Source organism: Engystomops pustulosus, chromosome 4 (assembly GCF_040894005.1).
Source record: "Engystomops pustulosus chromosome 4, aEngPut4.maternal, whole genome shotgun sequence".
Classification (NCBI taxonomy): Eukaryota; Metazoa; Chordata; class Amphibia; order Anura; family Leptodactylidae; genus Engystomops; species Engystomops pustulosus.
The window spans coordinates 182,184,959-182,203,658 of NC_092414.1; the positions used below are offsets into that span (position 1 = coordinate 182,184,959).

The 18,700-nt window shown below is 43.6% G+C and overlaps 1 protein-coding gene across 3 annotated transcripts in view; it reads right to left on the reverse strand.

The window, feature by feature from the left end:
- The window catches only part of UNC5D (unc-5 netrin receptor D), a 448,185-nt gene that overhangs the window by 252,721 nt on the left and 176,764 nt on the right, over positions 1 to 18,700 (reverse strand). For all 3 annotated transcript variants that reach the window (XM_072148810.1, XM_072148811.1, XM_072148812.1), the window contains exons 3-4: positions 8,982 to 9,125; positions 6,718 to 6,821 (exon numbers count right to left, since the gene is read on the reverse strand). In XM_072148810.1, the coding sequence (XP_072004911.1) occupies positions 6,718 to 6,821; positions 8,982 to 9,125 (248 nt within the window). The remainder of the gene's footprint in view (positions 1 to 6,717; positions 6,822 to 8,981; positions 9,126 to 18,700) is intronic.

The following is an 18,700-nucleotide window of genomic DNA, read 5'->3' on the forward strand; positions in this document are numbered from 1 at the left end:
ATCTAATCAACCTACCAGTATGTTTTTGGAGTGTTGGAGGAAACCTACGCAAACACAGAGAGAACATACAAACTGTTTGCAGATGTTGACCCTGGAACTTGAACCCAGGTCTCCAGCACTTCAAGGATGTAATGCTAACCACTAAGCCACAGTGCTGCCCTCGACATTCTGCTGTTCATGAGGTGTACCAGCATTTAGGAATTATTGTCTACACTTCAACTCAATCCGAACTAGGTACTTACTGGTGTAGGTAGATGACACCTATAGGGTCTTCAATATTGTACTTAACCTTGTAAAATTTTTCTGTAGGCCTCAGGAGCACTCCTTGTATTTGAATGATAGGAGGGGCACGCCCTGGACATCCACACATCCTTCCAACCACTGATATGGGCGGGATTATCATGAAGGGGTTCTGCATACAGTAATGAGTGTACAGTCCTCTTCATCCGACAGGGGACATCACAGGAAGTCAGCTGGACTACAGAGAAACTTTACCAGGGTGAGTACAATATGGGTGTCCATATTAGGGTCCTTTACTTAAGCTTGTATGTTTTTTTTAATTAATGGCCAGTCCCTTTAAGCATAAAATTACTTCTATTCAGGCAAAATACAAGAAAGACTTCCACTATCATTCCAGCCTGCCCAATCACTGATCAATAGTCTCAATAAAAGAAAAATGTAATTAATTGAGAGTAAATGTGAATGTATGAAACCTGCTACAACTTTAATATACTGAGCTACATTGCTCTTTTCTACATAGAGGTCTATGAAGAGGGTAAGGGGATGAAGGTCTATTAGAGGAGGGGGGTTGAGAAGGCTAGGGGAAAAGAGAAACAAGACACTTTTTTAGCTCTGTTATACTTCGCACTTTTGACTTGGATATCTACTAAGATTTTGTTATATTGATGGTGATGTAATAAATAATATACTTACTGGAAGAAACCCCTCTCCCCTCTCCAAAGACTTTTGTGTGTATACTAGATATGAATATAGGGGAGATTTATTAGAAGTTTCTTAGAGCAGAACTGTTCTAGTCGTCCATGGAAACCAATCAGAGCTCAGCTTACATTTTCCCACCACTGTTTATAAAATAAAAGCTGAGCTCTGACAGGTTTCCATGGTCCACTAGGATAGTTTAACTCTGAAACTTATGATAAATGTCCCCCATTGTTTCTATTTGTGATATGAACTATGTAAAAATAAGGAAGAAAGCAGCCTAAAAAGCAGAGGAAGAAGAGTAATACAACATAAAATTGAGATTCTTATGTTCACCTATGATATTCACTTACGAAAACAGTTTTTATCGCTATAAAGGTCGATTTTAAGTTACAGAATTCAGAATGGAGTGTTTTTAAGATGTTTTCCTGAGCTATGTTAAACTATGTTCCACGTCTTCATCAGAGCAGATCTGTACTTGAGATGCTCAACCAGCTGGTTACCAAGTTTTTAATCTTTATAACCAGTAAGACATCATCTTTGTGAAGCTATTCACATAAAATTAAAAGTTCTCGACAGTGTAGAGCAAACTATGTATTTCTTCCTCTCCACTAGTGGATTGTAATATAAGTGGTTTGCGGGGTAGGCCGAAGCCCAATCCTTCTTGGAGGTCACCCAAACCACCCACCAAATTTTATACTGAGAAGGACCTACACCCATGTAATCTGTTCCTGCTCAATATAGATGAAATCAAGAGCCATTTTAGCACTTGAAGAACCTCCAAAGGTCCTGAAACTGAAGATTGAAAGTAGACAGAAGGGACACATCCTCCATTCCCCAAGAAGCTGATTCTAGTACCAGATGTAGGAAGTGATTCCAGACTTGTAGGGGCTATAATATTCATATAGCCCAGGACCCATGGCAGTCTTAATCTGCCTCTGCTCTTCTCTGCCCATACCTTGCAGTTTCATCTGGTGCAGGTAGGGGTAGTCATTGTCCCATTACAATAATGGGTAATCCATGAAAATACAAACTATAAAAAAAATATCTTGAATGTCTTAAATCATAAAAAGTATCTTTCACAGTCGAAAAATAAGCTCTGTAATCATCCGCGGATGACAAAAAAAAAATAGTTAATGGCCGCCTCTATTATGAAGCCTCACAGATCCGTGCCACAGAGTAGTTTATGCAATTTATTTTCTTTTTCCATCTGTGTGGCTCTTTGTGATAATTAATAGTGAAGATCAGTCATGTTCGGATAGAGCTCCAGTTAATCACAAGCTGCCTCACTGAGGCTATTACAAATTTATTGTTTTTAGGTCCATTTGTTATTCTGTGAATCACATGTGTTAATAGAACTATATTGCTTAGCATTAGCTGTCCTGCTCCGATCCATCAGCTACGTATGTGCTAAAATAGTGGATAATTATATGTCATTTTACTTGTGATGTAACAAAGGGTTTGGGGGTGGTGGAAGCATGAAAAATATGCTGTGTAGGTAACACTTCTGTAAACTAGTCAACTCTAAGCCGTATTTGGGTTTTTGGGTAGCATTTTACTAGAGGAAGCACTCAAAATAAAATCCTAGATCAATGGTCCATCTCCAGAAAGTGAGCAACTATAAGCCCAGAGTTTCCCACAAATGAATTTGCCTGTGGCCCCTTAACCTATGTTGGTTCCCAAGATCTGGATGAGTAGTAGATGAAAATATATATACCTCCAAAGTTTATTTTTATATATTGTGGGATAACATCTATATGAAGAGTGTTGCCAACTAGTACCTTCCCAAGATCCCCCTTCACAATCATGCGGTGGAGTTCCAATAATTTTACTGCTGGTCAGCAGGTTACTGACAGGGATCCTAGGGTCATAAACTAAGGTTAGGATACTATTATTGAAATAAATTAGTTTCAGCTATGGGTAGGTAGGTTGGCTACTTTACCTCCTGTTTTTGTAATGTGTGTATGTGTGTGTGAGTATTAAAAGTTCTGCTCTGTTTTTCTCATATATAAGAAAATGGAGCAGAACTTTTAATAGATGTATATTGGTTAATTATCTAATATCCTGCCCCCCCCCCCCCCAAACACACAGTTACGCACACATTACAAAAACATGAGCTTAATTGGAAAAACCCTTTAAAGAATTTGCAAATAGTTGCGAAAAAAATGTTTACATGTGATTGTACATTGGTGAGCCCCACAAACATATACAATATTATACTCATGATTTGGTCTTACAGCAGAATGTGACTCGTACTTATGCCTCATCTTATGTGGTGAGTAGTGTTTTTTGGAACTTTTTATGTGGAACTTTTTTACTTTTTGAATATATTATAACCTGTAATGTTGTTACACTTAAATAAGACATCCAAGCTCTTCTTGAACTCTTGTCTTCTTGTGAATAGTTGCATAATCTCTCTGTCCTTACATGAAGAACCCCCTGCTTTGTCATTGTAGAAACCTGCTCTTACAGTAAAGAACCCCCTTGTATGTCAATGTTGAGATCTTCGGTTCTCTAGACATCTTTAGGTTCTAGCCCTAGTTTTGAGTACTATAGATCGTGGTAGATTTGCATTGGTGAGCTACAGAATTGTACTTTGGCCAAGTGCGACGAAGCAACTTTAAATCATTGCAGTTTTTCTTCTCAAAGTCAAATTAAGTCGAAGCAATTATGTAAAATCGTAAGAAGAGAATGGGCAAAATAGGAATGTGCTGGAACAGATGACAAGAAATACTATACAATGAGAAAAACTCTCGACCGCAGATTAAAACATCAAATTTCCATCTCTTTTTCCTCACAACACTTTCTCAAGGAGTGATGGGTTTTCCCGCCTGGGATGTAGAATAACCCACGTCTCACAAATAATGAATTGTTTTGGAGCCGATAAATTGGTTTCCATGAAATAACAAGTGTCTTGTGTTGAGATTGTGTTTTCTTGCATTATAAATGTTCTTAAAAGTTCACATCAACAAGTTAAATGTTCAAAGGAAAACCAAATTGTTCTTCTAGTGCCGGAGCCGGTGCTTTTAGTGTGACTGAATAAATGACTGTCATAGTAACGATAGAAAACCTGCATTTTTTCCAAAGAGCCCATTAAGCCTTGCCATCCATATCGCGGCTGCAGTGTCAGCTACTTATGCAGGGAGAGGCTCATTCTGCTCATATCTTTATTTTACTAGCATCTGCGCAGACTTTAACCTATTGAAGAGATGTCTACAGAGAGTTGGATGATGCAATTCCGGGAAATAATGCTTATGTATCATCCAATTCTAGATTGTATATAGTGACAAGACTAATACACAGGATAAAGTTATACACTGTGTTGAGTCCTTCAATTTTCATTGGAGGAACTTTTTGGCCACCGCCTGAAGTAGATGTGCAGGTAAACCTCCTGTATGATGGAACAATAACCGCCTACATGGTTATGTTGAACCTTCCCAAATAATTTTACATATAGCAAGAGGTACATTACTGTGCAAAAGTTTTAGGCAGGTGTGAGGGAAAATTCTATATGAATGCTTTTAGAGAAAGTGGCGTTAACAGATGGATTTAAGCAGGTCGATGGATAATAAGCCCTCATGGACATGAATATATGTGCAAAACAAGTTTTTTGCGTTGGTCATTTAGGCTGGTGGACATCGGAAGGGGGGGGGGGACAGAACTACAAAGATGTTTTTTTGTTTCCTGGTCGACTTTGCTACCTTCTTTAGAGGAGTATGGAATGGAAACCTCTTCATGGGGTAATCACTTTAAAACCATTTGCAAAGTATAGTGGAATTAAATAAAGTAAGATTTACAAAAGTAAAAAAAAATCACCCTGAGCTAGACACAAGAAGCCCGAAACTGGTTGCCAGTCAAGATGCCATGAATGACAGTCCTATATCTGGTGCAAAAGAAAATTGTAGCAACAGACCAAGTATCTATCACTTAAGAGAAGGATCCCTGACAATATGTCAAGGGCTCATGGATCTCTTTATGTGCAGAGCAGTGGAAGGAATGGTAGATAACTGCTAATTAATTGCTATGTCCAAGGAAGACTCAGATTTAGAGTCAGTGCAATACAACAGAAAATCGTCTTAACATTTGCGGCAATGGCTGGCGTGACAATCCTATATTCCATACATTGCACTGCTCTTATATCTCAACAAGATCCTAATATATCTCAACAAGATTTAATTTTCATGCAATCCACACTAGAGAAACTTCATGAGCTCATTTATGGTCATCCAGTAGGTGATGGTCCAGAACTGATGATGCCCAGCATGTACGAAAAAAACATAGATCTTCTTTATATGGAATGCCTATTGGTCTGGAATTTGTATTCCTTTAGTTCCAGAAGCAGAAATCTTATAAGCAGTTGGAAGCATTTCAGAGAGCTGGGAATGTATTGAAAGTCACTTTACTGAACTCAGCTGAGCAAATGTTCACATAAAAGCTCTATCCATGATCCTATAAAGGCCTGTTAGATGTCTGGTAGCAACACCTGCTTTCACAAGAATTTGATCTTACTTCTTGTGATGGACATATACATTCTTGTTGTGTGGTACTGGGGTTCCTTACAGAAAATCTTCAAATCCAAATCACAGACACTTACTCATAGATCCAGGCAATGTGACCAATGTGACAATGTGGTAATTTTCCTATATTTGTACATATATATATATACATATATATATATATGGTAAGAAGTTCTATGGGGGTATTAACTGAGCCGACCTGTGCTGTAGGCTGTTACAATGTCTTCCCTCCCTCAGCACTTCTGCCTTGCCTACATCTGCTATAATCTTTTGTTAACAGGAAGTATCGAATTAAGAGTGGAAAATCTTTCTGAACAATGTAAGAGCCTGTGAAGCTAGAGCACTGGGGTAATGCACCCCAGAGCACTTCTTGCAAAATTGAAAAAGTAGATTTTAGTATGATGGAGGCCATGGATAACAAATATAAGATGATTTCCGCAATCATAGTGCCTGGATCTATGAGTAAGTGTACCTTGATAATGTTTGATCTTGATAGTAGATGGTGGATTTTTTTCCACCAAAATAAATAATTCTATGGTAAGGTCCTCCATCGACCCCTTGTATAAAGGTCTCAGTAGCCTCCAAATTGGGTTTTATTCTGCTGTAACAAAAGGGCCCAGTATTGTGGAAGTGCTTTATTCAGAATACTTGGAAACACTTGTAGTTTGAAGGTCCCAGTGATCAGTCCCCCCAGCAATATCTCATGTACAGAGCATAATTAAGCATAGTACCTCAACTCTCTTAATGCACATGGACACGGCACATAGTAAAGTGTTGTAGAAAACTATTGGATGGCACTCAAAAAAATGTAGTCCTTTTTTTATTGGACCTTGGTATACTGTACTTCTTAAAGTTGTAGTAGGAATTCCCTTTTACGAAGTATTGCTACCAAGCACAATACAGGACACAAAGTCTTTGCAGATCTGTACTACGGAGCTCTCTCATCTCTCAAGAGGCTTCCCTATAACCTTATATATAAGACTAACAAACCAACAACATATGTGTTACTAAAGTAACAATCATGAAAACAAAAGACAAAATGGATCATATATGTAAAGACTCCACACTACAAATTGAGGCTACAATAAATTAGGCTCATTGAGGATACTTCACGACCCAGCCTTGAAATATTATCAAAAAGAATTACCCCTCTGATATTGTCCGGCATCAGGCAACAATCATCCGTAAGTTAGAAGCCCATGTATTCTAAATGATAGGACATCTACATAAACCATTAACACATAGGACACAGTCATTTACAAACCTCGGCCGTGGGCACCCCCTCTGGTGGTCGACAGTGGAGAACGATCATTCCTTCAATGGGGACTTCTTTTCCTTGAGGGTCTTGTTCAAAATTTTTCCTCAAGTCTGTAGGGAGAAAAAGGCCAAATAACTACCCTGCTGTGTCTGAAATGAGCTTTTGTGTTAGAAAACAAGAATTTTAGCACATTTCTTATTCAGCACAAGTGTACTTTGAATCCAGGGCCGCAGAGGCACTAACAGAAGAAATAGCTGCCTTGGGGACAATGTGCCTTCACTGAGCAATTCCAACCCTGAATATAATATATTTTGCTGCTGTAGAGCATCAGAAGGAGAAGCTTGTGTTTAGCACAGCTTATCACATGCATTCAAGGTCAATAGCAAACAAAATTGGACACTAAAATATACCGGGCACTTTATAATAGGATGAATAGGTTATAGAGAGAGTTCTCCTTTAGTTTACTGAAAGATATAGATTACATCTAAATAAAAAATAATCCATTTGTACATTGTATTGCAGCCCGTGTTATAGATCAGGACTACAATAATCTCTGAAGCCTTCAGAGCTAAAGTCTTCCGGAGTTGTCCAATTTCGGCAAATAATTGCTACTGTTTGTGTAATGAAAAGTTATACAATTTTCCAATACAATTCAATTCCTCACAGTTTTCTAGATCTCCATTTTAGACATGAATAGTGTTGAGCAGACCACAAAGTTCAGATTTAAGTAAGTGTCTAGGTTTGGCTCAACCCCTTGCTGTTAAAGGAATGCTACCATTTGCTTTGATGCATTAAGTACCATACATACCTTGAGAATGCTGTAGCTACACTGATGCAGAAACATATCTTGTTTCATCCCTGAACTGACTGGTTTTGCTGAAAAATAATTATAAAATTATGATAATGAGGCTCTGTCGCTCCTATGGCTGCCCTGTCACTTTTTCTCTTACCCAAATTATGCACTGCTCCAGCATTGACCTGACCAGTATAAACCAAGAATACATCATCACTGTGTTGCCCCTGACAGCCAGAAGTAATCAATCGCTGCACCATCCCCCAGCATCTGTGTATGAGTCATCCAGCTCAGGTTGATTAGTCCTGTCTGGACAGTTCAGAAAGCTCAGTGTAATGTGTTTATGTACGGCAGCCAGTCTGCACCCACCTTTCCAAAGGCCCTGAATTTTATAATTGTTATTTGGGCAAAAGCACTTGGATCAGGGATTAACCCCTTAACGCAAAAAGATGTTCCTGAACGTCCTGTTACTATGGGTTGGTATTAAGTGGGATCACGGGCTGAGCCCTCTTCATACTCACCGGGTGTGTTCTGCACAATGGAGCAAACACTCGTTGCTAACACCCGCGATTGGTGCTAGCAACTTTGATCGCCGCTGGCAAAGCTGCTGCCGTCATTAACGAGCTGGTGGCGCTTGGGCACCATCATCTTGGCTCGGATCGACGCTCCCATTGAAGTCATCGGGGAGTGGCGATCCGTTGCCATGACAGCCTCTGGTCACACAAAGATCCGAGGCTGTCATGTTTTAGGCTATCTATTACAATGTGCGATTTGAACATTGTAATAGATGATGTGCAAAATCCCCATATACTGCCATACTGTAGTATGGCAGTATATGGTAGGATCAATCAGACAACCTAGGGTTAAAGTACCCTAGGGGGTATGAAAGATAGTACAAATAAATTTTTTTGTAAATGTATATAAACATTATAAAATCTATACAAATATTGTATCTCTGTGATCGTACTGACCCAAAGAATGAAGTAAACATGTAATTTGGGGCGCTTAGTGCCGTAAAATCCAAATCCACACGAAAATGGTGCAAATGCATTTTTATGTCATTTTCACTTAATTTAGAATTTTTTTCTCGCTTCCCAGTACATGGAATGGAATATTAAATACCGTCTCTATGAATTGCAATTTGTTATGCAACAGCTCATTACATGGAAAAAAAAAAAAAGATTTTTGAAGGTGGGAAGTGAAAAATGAAAATCCAAAAACAAAAAACGCCTGGTCCTTAAGGTGTTAATCACAATATGCTTCTGCATCAGTGTAGCTACAGCATTCTCAAGGTATGTTTGGTTCACAATGCATAAAAACAGATGGGAAATTTCCTTTACTGCCCACGATTGCAGCTGACATTAACACCTCATATGCGGCACGTATCAAGCTGTCTAAGCCACTATAATAAATCTGACATACACAAAGCTCCTAGGAAATTCTAAAAAACTGGTGCAAGAAGCCGGCCAATACTTACAAGCTATGCGCACAGATGCCCTTCTGCTTTTGGAGGTTCCCAGATTGCTCCAAGCAACACATTGGCACCAGTAATCTTCAGAGCCGTGAAAATCCTCCACTTGTTGTCTGGTTACATTGATCAGAACTTCTAGAACTTTCAGACCTGCAAAACAAAAATACATAAATTTTGCTATATTTTTATGCATATGTGAATGTTTGGATACTGATGAAATTTATCATAAAGACAATATTTTACAGCTTCTTGGTATTCATGACCTATCCATTATATTAGTTGGGGCTCAACAATCAAGACACCAAAGCTTCTGGTGCCAAATTTAACACAGTCGGACATGTATCTTACTTTTTTTTTGGGGGGGGGGATGGGTGGTGTACAAATGAGACATTTTTTGTGCCTTATGTATGATCATGACTTTTTTCTTGTGATACATGTTGAGGTTTTCTTATCCTGGTAGGTGCAAATTTTGGCTTTTTTTTAGACTTTCATAGACTGAAGCCATATGAGGGGGTTATATGCAGGAGGGGACAAAACTGTGAATTATGGACTTGAGACCATGGCCTGCCTTTTTAAGCTCTGTAGTCATGCCCCAGGGAGATGACAACATATTTGGGTGCACATGGCACTTTGCAAAGCATCGCAGAAACGCATGTGTGTTACTCTGCGTTTGGTTGAATTGAAAGCGTTTCTCTTCTTCGTTGGAAGTGTAAGCAGCTGAGTTAACATTTTCACAGTTGGTTACACTTCCAGCAATGAAGAAAAAAAAAAAACACTTTTTACCCAGCCAAATGCATAGTAAAATGTAAAACGCGTGTGTTTCTGCAATGCATTTAAAAACGTAAACGTCACATGTGAACACACCCTTAAAGAAAATCAACTAATTCCAATTTACATGTTAAAACAGAGACAAAGAGAAGAAAAACCTTCTTCTGCACTTGACCTGGACAAGGTGTAGATTTGCACCTAAAAAGTTGCGGATGTAAGCTAAAAAAGTGATGCATAAATTGAAAGTCGCAGAAAACATCTGGAAAATAAAGATATGCCATGTGTAGAAAAAGGTGTACTTGAGAAAAAACTCTAAAAATCGCATTGAAAAGTCTCACAAATTATCGCCAAAAAAGAAAGAAAAAAACAAACAAAAATAAAGATATTGGGGCAGATTTACTTACCCGGCCCATTCGCGATCCAGTGGTGCGTTCTCTGAACAGGATTCGGGTCCGGACGGGATTTATGAAGGTAGTTCCTCCGCCGCCCACCAGGTGGCGCTGCTGCGCTTAAAATCATCTGAACGCGCCGGAATACACCGAGCCGGTGTAAGCATCTTATGCTTACCTAACATGAAAGACTTGCATTCTATTACGCTATATAATAACGAAGTAATTATATCAACTTGGAAACAATTTTCTTCTGTACAAAATACAGCAACAATAAGAAATTAGTGGGGAGGGTGGGAATCGTTAAGCTCTACGTTAGATATACAGTAATTACATAGCTACCTCAAAGTTGAGATTCAATTTGTTTTGTATTAAGGAATTCAGATTATTATTTTATCATCTAGTTTTGCAAAAAAATACAATGGAGCTGATTAATTAATATTATTTTTAGTGCAGAAAAGACACAAACATCTTTTAAGTTTTAAGGTGCATATAAATTTCATAGAGTAAAACTTGTTAAAAAAATATGGGTTCTGTAGGTTTTGATTTTGGTTTTTCATTGCAGCCTGGGACTAGAGCTTCACCAGAGGTCACAGTGACCAGAGAGGTCTGGATGTAACTAGATGTCATCCATAAGTCGTGTGTTCTTAAGTCAGGGACTGACTGTATACATATGGCATCATATATTATATAGCATGATTGCTTCACCACTAAAATATATATGTGCATGCGTAGAGCTGCACTCGAGCAGCTCACTTTACCCTTAAGGCACAGGCTCCTGATTTGGGTCATGAATAGAGATGAGCGAGCACTAAAATGCTCGGGTACTCGTTATTCGAGACGAACTTTTCCCGATGCTCGAGTGCTCGTCTCGAATAACGAACCCCATTGAAGTCAATGGGAGACTCGAGCATTTTTCAAGGGGACCAAGGCTCTGCACAGGGAAGCTTGGCCAAACACCTGGGAACCTCAGAAAAGGATGGAAACACCACGGAAATGGACAGGAAACAGCAGGGGCAGCATGCATGGATGCCTCTGAGGCTGCTTAATCGCACCATTATGCCAAAATTATGGGCAACAGCATGGCCATGACAGAGTGACAGAATGAAGCTAGATAGCATCTAAAACATGCAATAATTGACCCTGACACTATAGGGGACGGCATGCAGAGGCAGCGGCAGCAGGCTAGAGAGTGTCATGGCGACATACCCTAAATGGACTCAGGCTTCAAACCAATGGGTGGCAGAGAGGAACCAAAGGAGGTGAGCAAGAAGCGCTCAAATAATATCGGTACATGATAAAAGTTTGCCAGTATATTTTGTGGAATACACAGCAGGGTGGCGACAAAGTTAACATGGAAGCCATGAAAACAACCCAAAATTCTGCCTGACACAGCTCGTTTGATAAGGGGACCATGTATGGAGGCAGTGAACTAGTAGTAGATTAAAGGTTCTGCAGTTAAAACTATGTTAGTTGGATCTTGGCATGGAGTTGGCGCTCCGCTGCCAGGCGAGCTTTCGCCAATCCAAGCCCCTGTCTCTAGGCTACTCCCCAAACAGCACTTCTAAGAACCTTTTGTATAAGATCAAGTGTAGTAGCGTTCTTATAAGTTTAGGATATGGCGGGTGAGGGGAATGTAAACAGATGCGCAAGAAGCGCTGAAATAATATTGGTAAATGATAAAAGTTTATTAGTATATTTTGTGGATAACACAGCTGGGTGGCGACAAAGTTAACAACTTTGATGTGGAATCCATGAAAACAACCCAAATTTCTGCCTGACACACCTCGTTTGATAAAGGGACGATGTATGGAGGCAGCTATATGGACGACTTTTGGAGGTAGCAATGGAGACAACGTGTGGAGGCTGCTATGGAGACAATTTAATTTGGATAGTGCCTGTATGTGGCAGTCCCAAAAATTTTTCAAACCAGAGGAGCAGGTAGGTGGCCCTCCAGAAAAATAGAATAGATTGAGTGCCTGTATGTGGCAGTCCCAAAAAGTTTTCAAACCAGAGGAGCAGGTAGGTGGCCCTCCAGAAAAATTGAATAGATTGAGTGCCTGTATGTGGCAGTCCCAAAAAGTTTTCAAACCAGAGGAGCAGGTAGGTGGCCCTCCAGAAAAATTGAATAGATTGAGTGCCTGTATGTGGCAGTCCCAAAAAGTTTTCAAACCAGAGGAGCAGGTAGGTGGCCCTCCAGAAAAATTGAATAGATTGAGTGCCTGTATGTGGCAGTCCCAAAAAGTTTTCAAACCAGAGGAGCAGGTAGGTGGCCCTCCAGAAAAATTGAATAGATTGAGTGCCTGTATGTGGCAGTCCCAAAAAGTTTTCAAACCAGAGGAGCAGGTAGGTGGCCCTCCAGAAAAATAGAATAGATTGAGTGCCTGTATGTGGCAGTCCCAAAAAGTTTTCAAACCAGAGGAGCAGGTAGGTGGCCCTCCAGAAAAATGGAATCGATTGAGTGCCTGTATGTGGCAGTCCCAAAAAGTTTTCAAACCAGAGGAGCAGGTAGGTGGCCCTCCAGAAAAATAGAATAGATTGAGTGCCTGTATGTGGCACTCCCAAAAATTGTTTAAAACAGAGGAACGGGTCGGTGGCCCTCCAGAAAAATTGAATAGATTGAGTGCCTGTATGTGGCACTGCCAAAAATTGTTTAAAACAGAGGACCGGGTCGGTGGCCCTCCAGAAAAATTAAATGCATAAAGTACTATAGCAAGAGCCAGTGGGCCCTGTCAAAAAATAGCCAGTTTCCTCTGCTTTACTGTACAAAAAAGAGGAGAAGGAGGAAAATGAGGAGGAGGAGGAGTGGATCAATTATTCAGGTTGAGCTTCCTTCACCTGGTGGAGATTGGAAATTATGAGAAATCCAGGCTTTATTCATCTTAATAAGCGTCAGCCTGTCAGCGCTGTCAGTCGACAGGCGTGTACGCTTATCGGTGATGATGCCACCAGCTGCACTGAAAACCCGCTCGGACAAGACGCTAGCGGCAGGGCAGGCAAGAACCTCCAAGGCGTACAGCGCCAGTTCGTGCCACATGTCCAGCTTTGAAACCCAGTAGTTGTAGGGAGCTGTGTGATCATTTAGGACGATGGTATGGTCAGCTACGTACTCCCTCACCATCTTTCTGTAAAGATCAGCCCTACTCTGCCGAGACTGGGGACAGGTGACAGTGTCTTGCTGGGGTGACATAAAGCTGGCAAAAGCCTTGTAAAGCGTACCCTTGCCAGTGCTGGACAAGCTGCCTGCTCGCCTACTCTCCCTCGCTACTTGTCCCGCAGAACTACGCACTCTGCCGCTAGCGCTGTCAGAAGGGAAATACTGTTTCAGCTTGTGCACCAGGGCCTGCTGGTATTCATGCATTCTCACACTCCTTTCCTCTGCAGGGATGAGAGTGGAAAGATTTTGCTTGTACCGTGGGTCCAGGAGAGTGAACACCCAGTAATCGGTGCTGGAATAAATTCTTTGAACGCGAGGGTCACGGGATAGGCAGCCTAGCATGAAATCTGCCATATGCGCCAGAGTACCAACGCGTAAGAATTCACTCCCCTCACTGGCCTGACTGTCCATTTCCTCCTCCTCCAACTCCTCCAACTCCTCTTCTTCTGCCCATACACGCTGAACAGTAAAGGACTCAACAATGGTCCCCTCTTGTGTCTCGCCAACATTCTCCTCCTCTTCCTCCTCATCCTCCTCCACCTCCACCTCCTCCGATATGCGCTGAGAAACAGACCTAAGGGTGCTTTGGCTATGAACAAGGGAATCTTCTTCCCCCGTCTCTTGTGACGAGCGCAAAGCTTCCGACTTCATGCTGATCAGAGAGTTTTTCAACAGGCCAAGCAGCGGGATGGTGAGGCTGATGATGGCGGCATCGCCACTGACCATCTGTGTTGACTCCTCAAAGTTACTCAGCACCTGACAGATATCAGACATCCACGTCCACTCCTCATTGTAGACTTGAGGAAGCTGACTGACCTGACTACCAGTTCTGGTGGAAGTTGACATCTGGCAGTCTACAATGGCTCGGCGCTGCTGGTAAACTCTGGATAACATGGTCAGTGTTGAATTCCACCTCGTGGGCACGTCGCACAACAGTCGGTGAGCGGGCAGTTGGAGGCGGCGCTGCGCTGCCCTGAGAGTGGCAGCATCTGTGCTGGACTTCCTGAAATGCGCACAGATGCGGCGCACCTTCGTGAGCAAATCTGACAGATTGGGGTATGTCTTGAGGAAACGCTGAACTATCAGATTTAACACATGGGCCAGGCATGGCACATGTGTCAGTCTGCCGAGTTGCAGAGCCGCCACCAGGTTACGGCCGTTGTCACACACAACCATGCCTGGCTTCAGGTTCAGCGGTGCCAGCCACAGATCAGTCTGCGCCGTGATGCCCTGTAATAGCTCTTGGGCGGTGTGCCTTTTATCGCCTAGGCTCAGCAGTTTGAGCACCGCCTGCTGTCGCTTAGCAACGGCACTGCTGCTGTGCCTAGAGCTACCGACTGATGGCGCCGTGCCCACGGATGGTAGTTCGGAGGAGGAGGTGGAGGAGGGGTGGGAGGAGGAGGAGGCATAGTAGGCCTGAAACACCTGGACCGAGGTAGGCCCCGCAATCCTCGGCGTCGGCAGTATATGACCAGCCCCAGGGTCAGACTCGGTCGCAGGCTCCACCAAGTTAACCCAATGTGCCGTCAGCGATATATAGTGGCCCTGCCCGGCAGCACTCGTCCACGTGTCCGTGGTCAGGTGGACCTTGTCAGAAACGGCGTTGGTCAGGGCACGGGTGATGTTGTCTGACACGTGCTGGTGCAGGGCTGGGACGGCACATCGGGAAAAGTAGTGGCGGCTGGGGACCGAATACCGAGGGGCGGCCGCCGCCATGAGGTTGCGAAAGGCCTTGGTCTCTACTAGCCTATAGGGCAGCATCTCCAGGCTAAGCAATCTGGAGATGTGCACATTAAGGGCTTGGGCGTGCGGGTGGGTTGCACTATATTTGCGTTTCCGCTCCAGCGTCTGGGGTATGGAGAGCTGAACTATCAGCTGACACAGGGGAAGGAGCAGTGGTGTGCACGGCCGGAGGTGAACGGGCTTGTTGCCACTGAGTGGGGTGTTTAGCATTCATATGCCTGCGCATACTGGTGGTAGTTAAGCTAGTAGTGGTGGAACCCCTGCTGAGCCTGGTTTGGCAAATGTTGCACACCACAGTCCGTCGGTCATCCGGTGTTTCCTTAAAGAACCTCCAGACTTCTGAAGATCTAGCCCTCGCCGCAAGAGCCCTCGCCACGGGAGCTTCACTAGTTGACACATTTGGCGCTGATGCACCAGCTCTGGCCCTGCCTCTCCGTCTGGCCCCACCACTGCCTCTTCCAACCTGTTCAGGTCGAGGACTCTCCTCCGTCTCAGAAGCACTGTGTTCACCCGGCCTCTCAACCCAGCTTGGGTCTGTCACCTCATCATCCTCCGATCCCTCAGTCTGCTCCCCCCTCGGACTTCCTGCCCTGACAACAACTTCCCCACTGTCTGACAACCGTGTCTCCTCATCGTCGGACACCTCTTTACACACTTCCACTACGTCAAGAAGGTCATCATCACCCACAGACTGGGACTGGTGGAAAACCTGGGCATCGGAAAATTGCTCAGCAGCAACCGGACAAGTGGTTTGTGACTGTGGGAAGGGTCCAGAAAACAGTTCCTCAGAGTATGCCGGTTCAAATGCCAAATTTTCCTGGGAGGGGGCAGACTGGGGGGGAGGAGGCTGAGGTGCAGGAGCTGGAGGAGTGGCGATTTCGGTGACATGGGTGGACTGCGTGGAAGACTGACTGGTGGACAAATTGCTCGAAGCATTGTCAGCAATCCACGACATCACCTGTTCGCACTGTTCTGGCCTCAACAGTGCTCTACCACGAGTCCCAGTAACTTCAGACATGAACCTAGGGAGTGTAGCTCTGCGGCGTTCCCCTGCTCCCTCATAAGCAGGTGGTGTCTCACCCCGGCCAGGACCACGGCCTCTGACCCCTGCAGTAGTTGGACGCCCACGTCCCCGCCCTCGTCCTCTACCCCTAGTCCTCGGGTTAAACATTTTTAAAATGAGAGTTATAGCTTTAATTTTTTTTTAACTTTTTTTTGTGTTTTTTTTTTTTTGTGTGTTTTTGAGTTTTTAAAACCAAACAATGCTATCCTATTGCTATGGCTATTTTCTAGCCAAGTATGAAAGCACACTACTATGCCAGATGAGATGACAATGAGTTATTAAACAAAATAAACGTAAAATAAAAAAGGACAAATGGCAGACTGTGCCTAATTGAAATCCAACCCCTACTAAATTTTCCCACTTCGGTCTTTGCAATGGATATGTGCGTCACTAAGCGCAAAACACAGCGGTCGCAAGTCTCACTACAAATTGCTGACAATTGGCTAGTAGATGCACTGCAGCAAGTACAGCCACCAGCAGATCAACCAGAAATCAAATATATAACGCTACTGTAGGCGTAAGCCGTTTGGATTCTCCTATGGCTATTTTCTAGCCAAGTATGAAAGCACACTACTATGCCAGATGAGATGACGCTGAGTTATTAAACAAAATAAACGTAAAATAAAAAAGGACAAATGGCAGACTGTGCCTAATTGAAATCCAACCCCTACTAAATTTTCCCACTTCGGTCTTTGCAATGGATATGTGCGTCACTAAGCGCAAAACACAGCGGTCACAAGTCTCACTACAAATTGCTGACAATTGGCTAGTAGATGCACTGCAGCAAGTACAGCCACCAGCAGATCAACCAGAAATCAAATATATAATGCTACTGTAGGCGTAAGCCGTTTGGATTCTCCTATGGCTATTTTCTAGCCAAGTATGAAAGCACACTACTATGCCAGATGAGATGACGCTGAGTTATTAAACAAAATAAACGTAAAATAAAAAAGGACAAATGGCAGACTGTGCCTAATTGAAATCCAACCCCTACTAAATTTTCCCACTTCGGTCTTTGCAATGGATATGTGCGTCACTAAGCGCAAAACACAGCGGTCGCAAGTCTCACTACAAATTGCTCACAATTGGCTAGTAGATGCACTGCAGCAAGTACAGCCACCAGCAGATCAACCAGAAATCAAATATATAACGCTACTGTAGGCGTAAGCCGTTTGGATTCTCCTATGGCTATTTTCTAGCCAAGTATGAAAGCACACTACTATGCCAGATGAGATGACGCTGAGTTATTAAACAAAATAAACGTAAAATAAAAAAGGACAAATGGCAGACTGTGCCTAATTGAAATCCAACCCCTACTAAATTTTCCCACTTCGGTCTTTGCAATGGATATGTGCGTCACTAAGCACAAAACACAGCGGTCGCAAGTCTCACTACAAATTGCTGACAATTGGCTAGTAGATGCACTGCAGCAAGTACAGCCGCCAGCAGATCAACCAGAAATCAAATATATAACGCTACTGTAGGCGTAAGCCGTTTGGATTCTCCTATGGCTATTTTCTAGCCAAGTATGAAAGCACACTATTATGCCAGATGAGATGACGCTGAGTTATTAAACAAAATAAACGTAAAATAAAAAAGGACAAATGGCAGACTGTGCCTAATTGAAATCCAACCCCTACTAAATTTTCCCACTTCGGTCTTTGCAATGGATATGTGCGTCACTAAGCGCAAAACACAGCGGTCGCAAGTCTCACTACAAATTGCTGACAATTGGCTAGTAGATGCACTGCAGCAAGTACAGCCACCAGCAGATCAACCAGAAATCAAATATATAACGCTACTGTAGGCGTAAGCCGATTGGATTCTCCCAGCGTCAGACTGGCCCACCGGATTACCGGAGAAACCTCCGGTGGGCCCTAAGTACCGACGCTGACTTCAGAAGTGGAGTCGGGCTGCCGGGGCCACCGGGAGCTGGCGGACGCTGTTTCCGCCAGCACCTGATCACAGCTGGGAGTCGGACACTCCCCAGCAGGGCTGCTGGCAGAGACGCGCTGCGCACAACGATGTACGCAAGCGCCGCCCCCGCCAGCATCAGAGCGCGGACGCCGCGGCTCTTGTGAGTAGGGCAGGAGTGTGCGGCGCCTGACAGAGGCGCGTGCGCGTAACAGCTTACACCCGGAGCCGGAGGTGAGTGGCAGCTCTCGGCCCTGTGATGGCATAATGGCAGCTCTGGGAGAGCCAGGGGGAAGGGGGCCTTGATTGCTGCTGTAGTGGGTGGCTTTAATGGCTGCTGTAGGGGGTGGGAGGGGGTGGCTTTAATGGCTGCTGTAGGAGGTGAGGGTGGCTTTAATGGCTGCTGTAGGGGGTGGGAGGGGTGGCTTTAATGGCTGCTGTAGGGGGTGGGAGGGGTGGCTTTAATGGCTACTGTAGGGGGTGGGAGGGGGGGCTTTAATGGCTACTGTAGGAGGTGGGAGGGGGGGCTTTAATGGCTACTGTAGGGGGTGGGAGGGGGGGCTTTAATGGCTACTGTAGGGGGTGGGAGGGGGGGCTTTAATGGCTGCTGTAGGGGGTGGGAGGGGGGGCTTTAATGGCTGCTGTAGGGGGTGGGAGGGGGGGCTTTAATGGCTGCTGTAGGGGGTGGGAG